The 16,669-nt window shown below is 57.1% G+C and overlaps 1 protein-coding gene and 2 long non-coding RNA genes across 3 annotated transcripts; all 3 read right to left on the bottom strand.

The window, feature by feature from the left end:
• Positions 1-1,038: 1,038 nt before the first annotated feature.
• On the bottom strand, positions 1,039-1,877 carry LOC132462336 (uncharacterized). The gene is made up of 3 exons (XR_009526815.1): positions 1,603-1,877; positions 1,398-1,523; positions 1,039-1,303 (listed from the first exon to the last, which is right to left on the bottom strand). It is a non-coding gene; the product is annotated as an uncharacterized LOC132462336 (long non-coding RNA).
• Positions 1,878-11,241: 9,364 nt separating this feature from the next.
• LOC132462335 (uncharacterized) lies at positions 11,242-12,091 on the bottom strand. The gene is made up of 3 exons (XR_009526814.1): positions 11,816-12,091; positions 11,611-11,736; positions 11,242-11,516 (listed from the first exon to the last, which is right to left on the bottom strand). It is a non-coding gene; the product is annotated as an uncharacterized LOC132462335 (long non-coding RNA).
• A 2,548-nt stretch (positions 12,092-14,639) lies between these two features.
• Positions 14,640-15,917, bottom strand: LOC132462784 (RNA-binding protein 33-like). Its single transcript, XM_060058526.1, has 4 exons — positions 15,805-15,917; positions 15,592-15,710; positions 14,864-15,498; positions 14,640-14,724 (listed from the first exon to the last, which is right to left on the bottom strand). The coding sequence occupies exons 1-4, from the start codon at positions 15,887-15,889 to the stop codon at positions 14,640-14,642; spliced, it is 924 nt and encodes a 307-aa protein (XP_059914509.1). The 5' UTR covers positions 15,890-15,917.
• Positions 15,918-16,669: the final 752 nt, after the last annotated feature.

The raw sequence follows: 16,669 nt of genomic DNA on the forward strand, positions 1-16,669 counted from the left end.
GGTGGTGCTTCAGGGGATCCTCCACGTGGTGGTGGTGGTGCTTCAGGGGATCCTCCACGTGGTGGTGGTGGTGCTTCAGGGGATCCACCACGTGGTGGTGGTGGCGGCGCTTCGGGGGATCCTCCACGTGGCGGTGCTTCGGGGGATCCTCCACGTGGCGGTGCTTCGGGGGATCCTCCACGTGGTGGTGCTTCGGGGGATCCTCCACGTGGTGGCGCTTCGGGGGATCCTCCACGTGGCGGTGGTGGTGCTTCAGGGGATCCGCCACGTGGCGGTGGTGGTGCTTCAGGGGATCCGCCACGTGGCGGTGGTGGTGCTTCAGGGGATCAGCCACGTGGCGGTGGTGGTGCTTCAGGGGATCCGCCACATGGTGGTGGTGGTGCTTCAGGGGATCCGCCACGTGGTGGTGGTGGTGCTTCAGGGGATCCGCCACGTGGTGGTGGTGGTGCTTCAGGGGATCCGCCACGTGGTGGTGGTGGTGCTTCAGGGGATCCGCCACGTGGTGGTGGTGGTGCTTCAGGGGATCCGCCACGTGGTGGTGGTGGTGCTTCAGGGGATCCGCCACGTGGCGGTGGTGGTGCTTCAGGGGATCCGCCACGTGGTGGTGGTGGTGCTTCAGGGGATCAGCCACGTAGTGGTGGTGGTGGTGCTTCAGGGGCTCAGCCACGTAGTGGTGGTGGTGGTGCTTCAGGGGCTCAGCCACGTAGTGGTGGTGGTGGTGCTTCAGGGGATCAGCCACGTGGTGGTGGTGGTGCTTCAGGGGATCCGCCACGTGGTGGTGGTGGTGCTTCAGGGGATCCGCCACGTGGTGGTGGTGGTGCTTCAGGGGATCCGCCACGTGGTGGTGGTGGTGCTTCAGGGGATCCGCCACGTGGTGGTGGTGGTGCTTCAGGGGATCCGCCACGTGGTGGTGGTGGTGCTTCAGGGGATCCGCCACGTGGTGGTGCTTCAGGGGATCCGCCACGTGGTGGTGGTGGTGCTGCGGGGGAACCGCCACGTGTTGTGGAAGTGTAGGTTCAGGACTTGACCTAATGGGGCAACAGAGTTTGACTTGGGTCCCCTTCCACTGCATTGGCAGTATATAAAATCCATTCTAGAAAAAAAAAAAAAAAGGCACCATTAGAACATGAATGCCAATCATTATAACGTAATTGAAATGACGAACTTCACTAGAATCCATTTACTTCTTGCGTCATATGACAGCCGTTGTAAGGAACCATCAACACAAGACCCAAAGAGTTGTATTTCATGGAGTAGCCACATTGTGGTTTAACCTGGTTCGGCACCATGGGAGCATCACCCCCTAAATTAAGTAAAGAAACAAAATGTTTAGGCACAGATAACTTCTATAATGGACAACATGACAGTTCAGACATCGTAGGCACAATTGAACATACCCATGTCAAGCATGAAGTAAGAGGATCCAGGTCCCATGGCTTTGAGTTGCATCTGGTCCTCACCACATTTTAAGGAAGTATCCATTTGCCTCCAACCCGAATTAGCCAAAAAAAGGCCAGCTGTTCCTTTTGTTAAGCATGCAAAAAAGTACATTAAGCCAAAAGTGTAAGGCATTTCAACATCACAATAAGGCGAAAAAGTTACCTGCATCATCTGCTTGATAAGAGCCAAGAAGCCCCGTTAATGACTCGGCACGATCCACGGTGCTGCCAAAGAGAATACTTCCCGCTAGGACACCCTCTTTTGATGCCTCACCGCTTGCAATGCTTGGCTCAACCTTCTTCACTATAGCCAAAGCATAACAGTGTGGACATGGGCATAAATAACTCAACAAAATGAGAGCTGCGAACAACTTCCAACTAGTTTCTCTGCTAACGTCGAAAGCCATGCTTAATCCCACAAAGTCAAGGACGATGACCCTCAGCTCAACGGCTCTGAAGAAAGTACAGAATCACCCGTATTATGGGAGGAATTCCATAGTAGTCAGCCAATCACAGAGCCTGCAAATTATAAAGCCACAGGTGTATTCACTTAAAAAATTTAGATAGGTAGCAACATTGTTAAATGTTCCTGTTATTTGAAGACCTGAACTAATGTTCCCGGTGTCAAATAACATACTCAATCTAACATGATGTAGACAGTCTAATTTTCCCAATAATTAAAAATACTTTTAAGTCGCAAATTTGTGTTTAGAGGTTTAACAGCAAAGCTTTTATTTATTTAAAGTATTTTTCCATTGACTGGAAGCCTGCTTTATTTATTGTAGGTTACAAAAAATAAAGAAAATGGCGGCATTGTTGTTATCGATTTTGTATCAGTTCTCACCACACAACGACGTCTCATCTTTGCTGCTTAAATGTCGGTATGTAATGGTATGGAGTTATTGAAACTTACTACGTGTAAAAAAGACTAGAAATTGAATGTTTATTTTTAAGCCTCGAAAGTTGCACTGGGTGCCTTTAATATATATATCTATGATAGTATCCAGCTGCAGCCCCCGGGGGGAACAACCGGGAACAACACCCTGGCGTGACAAAAACAACCCAGGCGCGACGGAAGTACTCTGGTGTGACGGAAGTGATTTATTTGTGAGACGGTCAATATGCTTAATATATTGAGTAATATTCATGTTAGCTCTCTTACTTCTTTGAACGAAGTGCAGCTCATTTTTCAAAAAGGGCACGGTATAATTATATTGGAATTTAGCGAAAAGTAAATAAACCGCGGCACGGCTTTAGCATGAATATTACTCAATATATTAAGCATATTGACAGTCTCATTTACGTCCATGGTTGATCTTTGGTTTCTGATAGCGGTGTGTAAAGAAAAGTTTATCAAATAAATCACTTCCGTCACACCAGAGTACTTCCGTCGCGCCTGGCTGGTTGTTGTCTCTCCATGACAGTTCTCTGGGGCTGCAGCTGGACCCTACCCAGAGGGATGGTGCGGGAGGAGAGAGGGGGATGATGGAGGATGACTGAGCGAAGAAGAAGTGGGCGGGGACAAATTGGAGAATGGAGAAATCAGGGCCGAGGAGAGAGATGCGTGCGATAAGTCAATGTGGGAGCTACAGTCTCCGTCATCTCATTGTTGATTCATGCCTTCTCTGTGCACAGTCTCAGCCTTATCTAACTCGGAAAGGCACACCATTAACAGCAAGCAGGTTCATGTGGAGATGGTCGCTGTATGGCATGGGCGACCATCGTGCCTTAGAGACCAAAGCAAACTATGAATGTAAAAGCACCTGCAGAAGCCGCCTTAAAGAATTGAGTTAAGGCTTCCAGTGCATTGACCCAGAAAAGGAAATGCTCACTGGAGCTGGCTCTCGGCATAACATAAAACCCATTTGGCTTGCAGTGTTGTTCAGAGCAATGCCCAACCAAGACAATTGATGGCCTTGCGGTATACAAGTGATTCCTGGCTTGTACAATAGGCAGTACTTTATTATGCTGGCTTGACCGCAACCATGTTGTCAAATATGCTTTTGATTTTATAAGCAAGTATCCCTTGCATCATGTCAAGATAAGCAGACTTGGGCACAAACTTTCAATCTGAAGATTAAATAAAAGATTAGCTGCTCAATGCGTTGGTCATTACAGTTAATCTTTACACGTGTTACACATATAGGAAAACTGCCAACTACGGTTTTAGTCAAAATCCTTTTTATTGAGTCACAATAAAGGGAACCCCTGAAAGAAAGTAAAGAAATGTAAATTCTTAAAAATGGATGACTTAAAACATAATTTATGAACAAGGCTTTACTTTGATCAGGGCCGTCCAGGAGGTTGCCCATGCTTAGTGTAGAAGGATAACCAATCGGCGACATCCCAATAGTTGGATGCAGCATAGGGCTATACTCCCGGGGAGTATCCAGACCTTGTTCTTGGGGAATCGACTGGTTGTTGGTAAACGAGAGATGCTGCAAAAGGAAGGTCTTTGTAATTGGCAAACGCATCAGCTGGCTTCAGGGGATCAGCCACGTAGTGGTGGTGGTGCTGCCGGGGATCCACCGCGTGCTGGCGCTTCGGGTGATCCTCCTCGTGCTGGCGCTTCGGGTGATCCTCCTCGTGCTGGCGCTTCGGGTGATCCTCCTCGTGCTGGCGCTTCGGGTGATCCTCCTCGTGCTGGCGCTTCGGGTGATCCTCCTCGTGCTGGCGCTTCGGGTGATCCTCCTCGTGCTGGCGCTTCGGGTGATCCTCCTCGTGCTGGCGCTTCGGGTGATCCTCCTCGTGCTGGCGCTTCGGGTGATCCTCCTCGTGCTGGCGCTTCGGGTGATCCTCCTCGTGCTGGCGCTTCGGGTGATCCTCCTCGTGCTGGCGCTTCGGGTGATCCTCCTCGTGCTGGCGCTTCGGGTGATCCTCCTCGTGCTGGCGCTTCGGGTGATCCTCCTCGTGCTGGCGCTTCGGGTGATCCTCCTCGTGCTGGCGCTTCGGGTGATCCTCCACGTGCTGGCGCTTCGGGGGATCCTCCACGTGCTGGCGCTTCGGGGGATCCTCCACGTGCTGGCGCTTCGGGGGATCCTCCACGTGCTGGCGCTTCGGGGGATCCTCCACGTGCTGGCGCTTCGGGGGATCCTCCACGTGCTGGCGCTTCGGGGGATCCTCCACGTGCTGGCGCTTCGGGGGATCCTCCACGTGCTGGCGCTTCGGGGGATCCTCCACGTGCTGGCGCTTCGGGGGATCCTCCACGTGCTGGCGCTTCGGGGGATCCTCCACGTGCTGGCGCTTCGGGGGATCCTCCACGTGCTGGCGCTTCGGGGGATCCTCCACGTGCTGGCGCTTCGGGGGATCCTCCACGTGCTGGCGCTTCGGGGGATCCTCCACGTGCTGGCGCTTCGGGGGATCCTCCACGTGCTGGCGCTTCGGGGGATCCTCCACGTGCTGGCGCTTCGGGGGATCCTCCACGTGCTGGCGCTTCGGGGGATCCTCCACGTGCTGGCGCTTCGGGGGATCCTCCACGTGCTGGCGCTTCGGGGGATCCTCCACGTGCTGGCGCTTCGGGGGATCCTCCACGTGCTGGCGCTTCGGGGGATCCTCCACGTGCTGGCGCTTCGGGGGATCCTCCACGTGCTGGCGCTTCGGGGGATCCTCCACGTGCTGGCGCTTCGGGGGATCCTCCACGTGCTGGCGCTTCGGGGGATCCTCCACGTGCTGGCGCTTCGGGGGATCCTCCACGTGCTGGCGCTTCGGGGGATCCTCCACGTGCTGGCGCTTCGGGGGATCCTCCACGTGCTGGCGCTTCGGGGGATCCTCCACGTGCTGGCGCTTCGGGGGATCCTCCACGTGCTGGCGCTTCGGGGGATCCTCCACGTGCTGGCGCTTCGGGGGATCCTCCACGTGCTGGCGCTTCGGGGGATCCTCCACGTGCTGGCGCTTCGGGGGATCCTCCACGTGCTGGCGCTTCGGGGGATCCTCCACGTGCTGGCGCTTCGGGGGATCCTCCACGTGCTGGCGCTTCGGGGGATCCTCCACGTGCTGGCGCTTCGGGGGATCCTCCACGTGCTGGCGCTTCGGGGGATCCTCCACGTGCTGGCGCTTCGGGGGATCCTCCACGTGCTGGCGCTTCGGGGGATCCTCCACGTGCTGGCGCTTCGGGGGATCCTCCACGTGCTGGCGCTTCGGGGGATCCTCCACGTGCTGGCGCTTCGGGGGATCCTCCACGTGCTGGCGCTTCGGGGGATCCTCCACGTGCTGGCGCTTCGGGGGATCCTCCACGTGCTGGCGCTTCGGGGGATCCTCCACGTGCTGGCGCTTCGGGGGATCCTCCACGTGCTGGCGCTTCGGGGGATCCTCCACGTGCTGGCGCTTCGGGGGATCCTCCACGTGCTGGCGCTTCGGGGGATCCTCCACGTGCTGGCGCTTCGGGGGATCCTCCACGTGCTGGCGCTTCGGGGGATCCTCCACGTGCTGGCGCTTCGGGGGATCCTCCACGTGCTGGCGCTTCGGGGGATCCTCCACGTGCTGGCGCTTCGGGGGATCCTCCACGTGCTGGCGCTTCGGGGGATCCTCCACGTGCTGGCGCTTCGGGGGATCCTCCACGTGCTGGCGCTTCGGGGGATCCTCCACGTGCTGGCGCTTCGGGGGATCCTCCACGTGCTGGCGCTTCGGGGGATCCTCCACGTGCTGGCGCTTCGGGGGATCCTCCACGTGCTGGCGCTTCGGGGGATCCTCCACGTGCTGGCGCTTCGGGGGATCCTCCACGTGCTGGCGCTTCGGGGGATCCTCCACGTGCTGGCGCTTCGGGGGATCCTCCACGTGCTGGCGCTTCGGGGGATCCTCCACGTGCTGGCGCTTCGGGGGATCCTCCACGTGCTGGCGCTTCGGGGGATCCTCCACGTGCTGGCGCTTCGGGGGATCCTCCACGTGCTGGCGCTTCGGGGGATCCTCCACGTGCTGGCGCTTCGGGGGATCCTCCACGTGCTGGCGCTTCGGGGGATCCTCCACGTGCTGGCGCTTCGGGGGATCCTCCACGTGCTGGCGCTTCGGGGGATCCTCCACGTGCTGGCGCTTCGGGGGATCCTCCACGTGCTGGCGCTTCGGGGGATCCTCCACGTGCTGGCGCTTCGGGGGATCCTCCACGTGCTGGCGCTTCGGGGGATCCTCCACGTGCTGGCGCTTCGGGGGATCCTCCACGTGCTGGCGCTTCGGGGGATCCTCCACGTGCTGGCGCTTCGGGGGATCCTCCACGTGCTGGCGCTTCGGGGGATCCTCCACGTGCTGGCGCTTCGGGGGATCCTCCACGTGCTGGCGCTTCGGGGGATCCTCCACGTGCTGGCGCTTCGGGGGATCCTCCACGTGCTGGCGCTTCGGGGGATCCTCCACGTGCTGGCGCTTCGGGGGATCCTCCACGTGCTGGCGCTTCGGGGGATCCTCCACGTGCTGGCGCTTCGGGGGATCCTCCACGTGCTGGCGCTTCGGGGGATCCTCCACGTGCTGGCGCTTCGGGGGATCCTCCACGTGCTGGCGCTTCGGGGGATCCTCCACGTGCTGGCGCTTCGGGGGATCCTCCACGTGCTGGCGCTTCGGGGGATCCTCCACGTGCTGGCGCTTCGGGGGATCCTCCACGTGCTGGCGCTTCGGGGGATCCTCCACGTGCTGGCGCTTCGGGGGATCCTCCACGTGCTGGCGCTTCGGGGGATCCTCCACGTGCTGGCGCTTCGGGGGATCCTCCACGTGCTGGCGCTTCGGGGGATCCTCCACGTGCTGGCGCTTCGGGGGATCCTCCACGTGCTGGCGCTTCGGGGGATCCTCCACGTGCTGGCGCTTCGGGGGATCCTCCACGTGCTGGCGCTTCGGGGGATCCTCCACGTGCTGGCGCTTCGGGGGATCCTCCACGTGCTGGCGCTTCGGGGGATCCTCCACGTGCTGGCGCTTCGGGGGATCCTCCACGTGCTGGCGCTTCGGGGGATCCTCCACGTGCTGGCGCTTCGGGGGATCCTCCACGTGCTGGCGCTTCGGGGGATCCTCCACGTGCTGGCGCTTCGGGGGATCCTCCACGTGCTGGCGCTTCGGGGGATCCTCCACGTGCTGGCGCTTCGGGGGATCCTCCACGTGCTGGCGCTTCGGGGGATCCTCCACGTGCTGGCGCTTCGGGGGATCCTCCACGTGCTGGCGCTTCGGGGGATCCTCCACGTGCTGGCGCTTCGGGGGATCCTCCACGTGCTGGCGCTTCGGGGGATCCTCCACGTGCTGGCGCTTCGGGGGATCCTCCACGTGCTGGCGCTTCGGGGGATCCTCCACGTGCTGGCGCTTCGGGGGATCCTCCACGTGCTGGCGCTTCGGGGGATCCTCCACGTGCTGGCGCTTCGGGGGATCCTCCACGTGCTGGCGCTTCGGGGGATCCTCCACGTGCTGGCGCTTCGGGGGATCCTCCACGTGCTGGCGCTTCGGGGGATCCTCCACGTGCTGGCGCTTCGGGGGATCCTCCACGTGCTGGCGCTTCGGGGGATCCTCCACGTGCTGGCGCTTCGGGGGATCCTCCACGTGGCTGGCGCTTCGGGGGATCCTCCACGTGGTGGCGCTTCGGGGGATCCTCCACGTGGTGGCGCTTCGGGGGATCCTCCACGTGGTGGCGCTTCGGGGGATCCTCCACGTGGTGGCGCTTCGGGGGATCCTCCACGTGGTGGCGCTTCGGGGGATCCTCCACGTGGTGGCGCTTCGGGGGATCCTCCACGTGGTGGCGCTTCGGGGGATCCTCCACGTGGTGGCGCTTCGGGGGATCCTCCACGTGGTGGCGCTTCGGGGGATCCTCCACGTGGTGGCGCTTCGGGGGATCCTCCACGTGGTGGCGCTTCGGGGGATCCTCCACGTGGTGGCGCTTCGGGGGATCCTCCACGTGGTGGCGCTTCGGGGGATCCTCCACGTGGTGGCGCTTCGGGGGATCCTCCACGTGGTGGCGCTTCGGGGGATCCTCCACGTGGTGGCGCTTCGGGGGATCCTCCACGTGGTGGCGCTTCGGGGGATCCTCCACGTGGTGGCGCTTCGGGGGATCCTCCACGTGGTGGCGCTTCGGGGGATCCTCCACGTGGTGGCGCTTCGGGGGATCCTCCACGTGGTGGCGCTTCGGGGGATCCTCCACGTGGTGGCGCTTCGGGGGATCCTCCACGTGGTGGCGCTTCGGGGGATCCTCCACGTGGTGGCGCTTCGGGGGATCCTCCACGTGGTGGCGCTTCGGGGGATCCTCCACGTGGTGGCGCTTCGGGGGATCCTCCACGTGGTGGCGCTTCGGGGGATCCTCCACGTGGTGGCGCTTCGGGGGATCCTCCACGTGGTGGCGCTTCGGGGGATCCTCCACGTGGTGGCGCTTCGGGGGATCCTCCACGTGGTGGCGCTTCGGGGGATCCTCCACGTGGTGGCGCTTCGGGGGATCCTCCACGTGGTGGCGCTTCGGGGGATCCTCCACGTGGTGGCGCTTCGGGGGATCCTCCACGTGGTGGCGCTTCGGGGGATCCTCCACGTGGTGGCGCTTCGGGGGATCCTCCACGTGGTGGCGCTTCGGGGGATCCTCCACGTGGTGGCGCTTCGGGGGATCCTCCACGTGGTGGCGCTTCGGGGGATCCTCCACGTGGTGGCGCTTCGGGGGATCCTCCACGTGGTGGCGCTTCGGGGGATCCTCCACGTGGTGGCGCTTCGGGGGATCCTCCACGTGGTGGCGCTTCGGGGGATCCTCCACGTGGTGGCGCTTCGGGGGATCCTCCACGTGGTGGCGCTTCGGGGGATCCTCCACGTGGTGGTGGTGGCGCTTCGGGGGATCCTCCACGTGGTGGTGGTGGCGCTTCGGGGGATCCTCCACGTGGTGGTGGTGGCGCTTCGGGGGATCCTCCACGTGGTGGTGGTGGCGCTTCGGGGGATCCTCCACGTGGTGGTGGTGGCGCTTCGGGGGATCCTCCACGTGGTGGTGGTGGCGCTTCGGGGGATCCTCCACGTGGTGGTGGTGGCGCTTCGGGGGATCCTCCACGTGGTGGTGGTGGCGCTTCGGGGGATCCTCCACGTGGTGGCGCTTCGGGGGATCCTCCACGTGGTGGCGCTTCGGGGGATCCTCCACGTGGTGGTGCTTCGGGGGATCCTCCACGTGGTGGCGCTTCGGGGGATCCTCCACGTGGTGGCGCTTCGGGGGATCCTCCACGTGGTGGCGCTTCGGGGGATCCTCCACGTGGTGGCGCTTCGGGGGATCCTCCACGTGGTGGCGCTTCGGGGGATCCTCCACGTGGTGGTGGTGGCGCTTCGGGGGATCCTCCACGTGGTGGTGGTGGCGCTTCGGGGGATCCTCCACGTGGTGCTGGTGGCGCTTCGGGGGATCCTCCACGTGGTGCTGGTGGCGCTTCGGGGGATCCTCCACGTGGTGGTGCTTCGGGGGATCCTCCACGTGGTGGTGCTTCGGGGGATCCTCCACGTGGTGGTGCTTCGGGGGATCCTCCACGTGGTGGTGGTGGTGGTGCTTCGGGGGATCCTCCACGTGGTGGTGACGCTTCGGGGGATCCTCCACGTGGTGGCGCTTCGGGGGATCCTCCACGTGGTGGCGCTTCGGGGGATCCTCCACGTGGTGGTGGTGGTGCTTCGGGGGATCCTCCACGTGGTGGTGGTGATGCTTCGGGGGATCCTCCACGTGGTGGTGGTGGTGCTTCGGGGGATCCTCCACGTGGTGGTGGTGGTGCTTCGGGGGATCCTCCACGTGGTGGTGGTGGTGGTGGTGGTGCTTCGAGGGATCCTCCACATGGTGGTGGTGGTGACGCTTCGGGGGATCCTCCACGTGGTGGTGGTGGTGACGCTTCGGGGGATCCTCCACGTGGTGGTGGTGGTGACGCTTCGTGGGATCCTCCACGTGGTGGCGCTTCGGGGGATCCTCCACGTGGTGGCGCTTCGGGGGATCCTCCACGTGGTGGCGCTTCGGGGGATCCTCCACGTGGTGGTGGTGGTGCTTCGGGGGATCCTCCACGTGGTGGTGGTGATGCTTCGGGGGATCCTCCACGTGGTGGTGCTTCCGGGGATCCTCCACGTGGCGGTGGTGGTGCTTCAGGGGATCCGCCACGTGGCGGTGGTGGTGCTTCAGGGGATCCGCCACGTGGCGGTGGTGGTGCTTCAGGGGATCCGCCACGTGGCGGTGGTGGTGCTTCAGGGGATCAGCCACGTGGCGGTGGTGGTGCTTCAGGGGATCCGCCACGTGGCGGTGGTGGTGCTTCAGGGGATCCGCCACGTGGTGGTGCTTCAGGGGATCCGCCACGTGGTGGTGGTGGTGCTTCAGGGGATCCGCCACGTGGTGGTGGTGGTGCTTCAGGGGATCCGCCACGTGGTGGTGGTGGTGCTTCAGGGGATCCGCCACGTGGCGGTGGTGGTGCTTCAGGGGATCCGCCACGTGGCGGTGGTGGTGCTTCAGGGGATCAGCCACGTAGTGGTGGTGGTGGTGCTTCAGGGGCTCAGCCACGTAGTGGTGGTGGTGGTGCTTCAGGGGCTCAGCCACGTAGTGGTGGTGGTGGTGCTTCAGGGGATCAGCCACGTGGTGGTGGTGGTGCTTCAGGGGATCAGCCACGTGGTGGTGGTGGTGCTTCAGGGGATCCGCCACGTGGTGGTGGTGGTGCTTCAGGGGATCCGCCACGTGGTGGTGGTGGTGCTTCAGGGGATCCGCCACGTGGTGGTGGTGGTGCTTCAGGGGATCCGCCACGTGGTGGTGGTGGTGCTTCAGGGGATCCGCCACGTGGTGGTGCTTCGGGGGATCCGCCACGTGGTGGTGGTGGTGCTGCGGGGGAACCGCCACGTGTTGTGGAAGTGTAGGTTCAGGACTTGACCTAATGGGGCAACAGAGTTTGACTTGGGTCCCCTTCCACTGCATTGGCAGTATATAAAATCCATTCTAGAAAAAAAAAAAAAAAAAGGCACCATTAGAACATGAATGCCAATCATTATAACGTAATTGAAATGACGAACTTCACTAGAATCCATTTACTTCTTGCGTCATATGACAGCCGTTGTAAGGAACCATCAACACAAGACCCAAAGAGTTGTATTTCATGGAGTAGCCACATTGTGGTTTAACCTGGTTCGGCACCATGGGAGCATCACCCCCTAAATTAAGTAAAGAAACAAAATGTTTAGGCACAGATAACTTCTATAATGGACAACATGACAGTTCAGACATCGTAGGCACAATTGAACATACCCATGTCAAGCATGAAGTAAGAGGATCCAGGTCCCATGGCTTTGAGTTGCATCTGGTCCTCACCACATTTTAAGGAAGTATCCATTTGCCTCCAACCCGAATTAGCCAAAAAAAGGCCAGCTGTTCCTTTTGTTAAGCATGCAAAAAAGTACATTAAGCCAAAAGTGTAAGGCATTTCAACATCACAATAAGGCGAAAAAGTTACCTGCATCATCTGCTTGATAAGAGCCAAGAAGCCCCGTTAATGACTCGGCACGATCCACGGTGCTGCCAAAGAGAATACTTCCCGCTAGGACACCCTCTTTTGATGCCTCACCGCTTGCAATGCTTGGCTCAACCTTCTTCACTATAGCCAAAGCATAACAGTGTGGACATGGGCATAAATAACTCAACAAAATGAGAGCTGCGAACAACTTCCAACTAGTTTCTCTGCTAACGTCGAAAGCCATGCTTAATCCCACAAAGTCAAGGACGATGACCCTCAGCTCAACGGCTCTGAAGAAAGTACAGAATCACCCGTATTATGGGAGGAATTCCATAGTAGTCAGCCAATCACAGAGCCTGCAAATTATAAAGCCACAGGTGTATTCACTTAAAAAATTTAGATAGGTAGCAACATTGTTAAATGTTCCTGTTATTTGAAGACCTGAACTAATGTTCCCGGTGTCAAATAACATACTCAATCTAACATGATGTAGACAGTCTAATTTTCCCAATAATTAAAAATACTTTTAAGTCGCAAATTTGTGTTTAGAGGTTTAACAGCAAAGCTTTTATTTATTTAAAGTATATGGAACCCTTAAAACAAAAGGGCAATTCAGAGGGCTTTACATAGGCAGTACAATACAAAAAGGTCCTTTATAGCCATGAGTATCGGCCTGCTGGTTTCTTCTGAAGCTACTCAGTGCTAACCCTAAAATGGGCGTGCTGGGGCTGTTAGAACTGTTTGAGAGCCAATAGGAGTGCTCATCTGTGGGCATCCGTGGCCTATTGGTTAAGGAGTTGGACCGGTTAAGGAGAACATGCCATCAAATCCTGATAAATATGATTTCATAAAAATGTGTCTCATCCTTTCCATCAAGATTATATGAACCGTGCGGATGCTTATGAGCAGATCTCTTAAGTAGCCAGTTTATCCATATACAACAAAGCTTGTTGAATAGTCAAATAAAGTGAACATTTGAGTGCTTGCATTCATTTTATTGATCGACTCATTTAAAAGCATTAGCCTGGAAAAGCAGGAAAGGATAACGTGAAGGGCAGATGGACCATTCTGTTGATGAAAGTATGGAATTGGAATATAGGGGTATAGCCCTGAGATGCATAATATTGGGGATACTCCTGAAACTAACATTGGACAATACTTCATAGCTGGTGCAGGCATTGCTGTAAGGGGCGTTGTAGTCGTGGGCGTGTCTTCTCACAGGCACCGCTGTATGCAACGGTGTAGTAGGCTGCAGTGTTTCCCCCAGTAAATGTCTCAGTCAAGGTGGTAAGCAGTCGATGGTGTTGGTGGTGCCGGTGCTTTCTGCGCGGCGCAGAAAAATTTTGGGGGTATTTTGCTCAAAGATGCCAGTACGCATGAATGAAATAAACGACTGTTTATTTCCATATAAATAAACAGTAGGTACAAATGTTGTGCAAACATGCTGATTTTTCGGCCCTCGGTGTGAGGGAGGGGTCCGTTAAGTCGATGGATGCGATGTTTAATCATTTAGTCCAAACTACAGTAGGCTACGGGCAAACCTGAAGTCACCGTCGTGACATTTCATATACGCCCCGTGTGTGTGTGTGAGTGAAAGGGAGGAACTTATTTGAAATCGGCCGTGCGTGCCTGTTTGTTGTTTAACAATATATAGGTTTAGAGAAATCTGGCTTTCAGAACTCAGTGCCTACCCACTCACTGACCTCACCGCACGTCACTGGCGGTAGATTGACAGGTGACTATGATAGACTATGCAACAATATATTCAACCACAAGATGTCCCCGTCTCATTACACTCAAAAAACTTTATTGGCACGCCTAATGTTGTAAACAGTATTACGAATGCCATTATTTTCTTTTATTTTTTTTTTACTTTTTTTTTTTAATACATTGGTAGTCAAGGCGGGGCCCTAGTCTTGTTAAGGCGGCCGCCTTAACAAGATAGTGCTGGTGGGAAACCCTGGGCTGATCTGCTAGGGGTTCCTATAAGGTGGAGGATAGACTACTGGTTGCCCATTGGGATTATTGTTGAATGGAGGCATCAAAAAGAAAGTAAAGAAATGTAAATTCTTAAAAATGGATGACTTAAAACGTAATTTATGAATAAGGCTTTACTTCGATCAGGGCCGTCCAGGAGGTTGCCCTTGCTTAATGTAGAAGGATAACCAATCGGCGGCATCCCAATAGTTGGATGCAGCATAGGGATATACTCCCGGGGAGTATCCAGACCTTGTTCTTGGGGGATCGACTGGACGTCGGTAAACGAGAGATAATGCAAAAGGAAGGTCTTTGTAATTGACCAACGCATCAGCTGGCTTCAGGGGATCAGCCACGTAGTGGTGGTGGTGCTTCAGGGGATCCGCCACGTGCTGGTGGTGCTTCGGGGGATCCACCACGTGCTGGTGGTGCTTCGGGGGATCCGCCACGTGCTGGTGGTGCTTCGGGGGATCCGCCACGTGGTGGTGGTGGTGCTGCGGGGGATCCGCCACGTGGTGGTGCTGGTGCTGCGGGGGATCAGCCACGTGGTGGTGCTGGTGCTTCAGGGGATCAGCCACGTAGTGGTGCTGGTGCTTCAGGGGATCAGCCACGTAGTGGTGCTTCAGGGGATCCTCCACGTAGTGGTGCTGGTGCTTCAGGGGATCCTCCACGTAGTGGTGCTGGTGCTTCAGGGGATCCTCCACGTGCTGGTGCTTCAGGGGATCAGCCACGTAGTGGTGCTGGTGCTTCAGGGGATCAGCCACGTAGTGGTGCTGGTGCTTCAGGGGATCAGCCACGTAGTGGTGCTGGTGCTTCAGGGGATCAGCCACGTAGTGGTGCTGGTGCTTCAGGGGATCAGCCGCGTGGTGCTGCTGCCACCACCACTGATGAAACGGGGGAACAGCCACGTGCTGCGGGGGAACAGCCACATGCTGCGGGGGAACAGCCACGTGTTGCGGGGGAACAGCCACGTGGTGGTGGTGCTTCAGGGGATCAGCCACGTGCTGCTGCCACCACCACCACTGATGTTGCGGGGGAACAGCCTCCTGTTGCGGGGGAACAGCCACGTGCTGCTGCTGCTGCTGAATAGCCTCCTGTTGCGGGGGAACGGTCACGGGCTGGTGGAGCTTCAGGGGATCAGCCACGTGGTGGTGGTGCTTCAGGGGATCAGCCACGTGGTGGTGCTGCCACCACCACTGATGTTGCGGGGGAACAGCCACGTGCTGCGGGGGAACAGCCACGTGCTGCGGGGGAACAGCCACGTGCTGCGGGGGAACAGCCACGTGCTGCTGCTGCTGCTGCCACAACCACTGATACCAAGGGGGAACAGCCATATGCTGCTGCTGCTGAACAGCCTCCTGTTGCGGGGGAACAGCAACGTGCTGCTGCTGAATAGCCTCCTGTTGCGGGGGAACGGTCACGGGCTGCTGCGGGGGAACGGCCATGGTTTGCTTCTGCATCATATGATTCCAGTTACGATATTGATGGTAGTTTGGGTTTTGATTCAAAGGATGATCCATGATTTGCTGCTGGTGGACTGTAGGCTGCTTTGGCGTATCCGTCTGTGGAGTGGCTTCTTCATGAGATTTGGTAGGTGGTGCTGTAGGATGAACATGGGCAAGTGTAGTTTCAGGACTTGACCTCATGGGGCAACAGAGTTTGACTTGGGTCCCCTTCCACTGCATTGGCAGTATATAAAATCCATTCTAGAAAAAAAAAAAGGCACCATTAGAACATGAATGCCAATCATTTCTGAAAGGCCGTAATTGAAATGACGAACTTCACTAGAATCCATTTACATCTTGCGTCATATGACAGCCGTTGTAAGGCACCATCAACACAAGACCCAAAGAGTTGTATTTCATGGAGTAGCCACATTGTGGTTTAACCTGGTTCGGCACCATGGGAGCATCACCCCCTAAATTAAGTAAAGAAACAAAATGTTTAGGCACAGATAACGTCTATAATGGACAACATGACAGTTCAGACATCGTAGGCACAATTGAACATACCCATGTCAAGCATGAAGTAAGAGGATCCAGGTCCCATGGCTTTGAGTTGCATCTGGTCCTCACCACATTTTAAGGAAGTATCCATTTGCCCCCAACCCGAATTAGCCAAAAAAAGGCCACCTTTTGTTAAGCATGCAAAAAAGTACATTAAGCCAAAAGTGTAAGGCATTTCAACATCACAATAAGGCAAAAAAGTTACCTGCATCATCTGCTTGATAAGAGCCAAGAAGCCCCGTTAATGACTCGGCACGATCCACGGTGCTGCCAAAGAGAATACTTCCCGCTAGGACACCCTCTTTTGCTGCCTCACCGCTTGCAATGCTTGGCTCAACCTTCTTCACTATAGCCAAAGCATAACAGTGTGGACATGGGCATAAATAACTCAACAAAATGAGAGCTGCGAACAACTTCCAACTAGTTTCTCTGCTAACGTCGAAAGCCATGCTTAATCCCAAAAAGTCAAGGACGATGACCCTCAGCTCAACCGCTCTGAAGAAAGTACAGAATCACCCGTATTATGGGAGGAATTCCATAGTAGTCAGCCAATCACAGAGCCTGCAAATTATAAAGCCACAGGTGTATTCACTTAAAAAATTTAGATAGGTAGCAACATTGTTAAATGTTCCTGTTATTTGAAGACCTGAACTAAGGTTCCCGGTGTCAAATAAAATACTCAGAGGCCCCGTTTACACGAAGCGAAAACGCAGATATTTCCACACGGTTTGGCCTCTCATTTACACGAAAACGCTGTTTTTGTCACAGAAAACCATCATTTCTAAAAGCTCCGGCCAAAGTGGAGATTTCTGAAAACGCTGGTTATGTGTTGTCGTGTCAACGGGGGAAACAGGGTTTTTGGTTCTGAAGC

This window comes from Gadus macrocephalus, chromosome 8, assembly GCF_031168955.1.
Source record: "Gadus macrocephalus chromosome 8, ASM3116895v1".
NCBI classification, from domain to species: domain Eukaryota; kingdom Metazoa; phylum Chordata; class Actinopteri; order Gadiformes; family Gadidae; genus Gadus; species Gadus macrocephalus.

Excerpts from the sequence above, each read along its gene's own strand:
- LOC132462784 (XM_060058526.1), bottom strand. The coding sequence starts at position 15,889 with ATGGATACTTCCTTAAAATGTGGTGAGGACCAGATGCAACTCAAAGCC. Across the intron at positions 15,711-15,804 it reads TTACTTCATGCTTGACATGG|GGGGTGATGCTCCCATGGTG; the intron begins GTATGTTCAATT and ends TACTTAATTTAG. Across the intron at positions 15,499-15,591 it reads GCTGTCATATGACGCAAGAT|AATGGATTTTATATACTGCC; the intron begins GTAAATGGATTC and ends TTTTTTTTCTAG.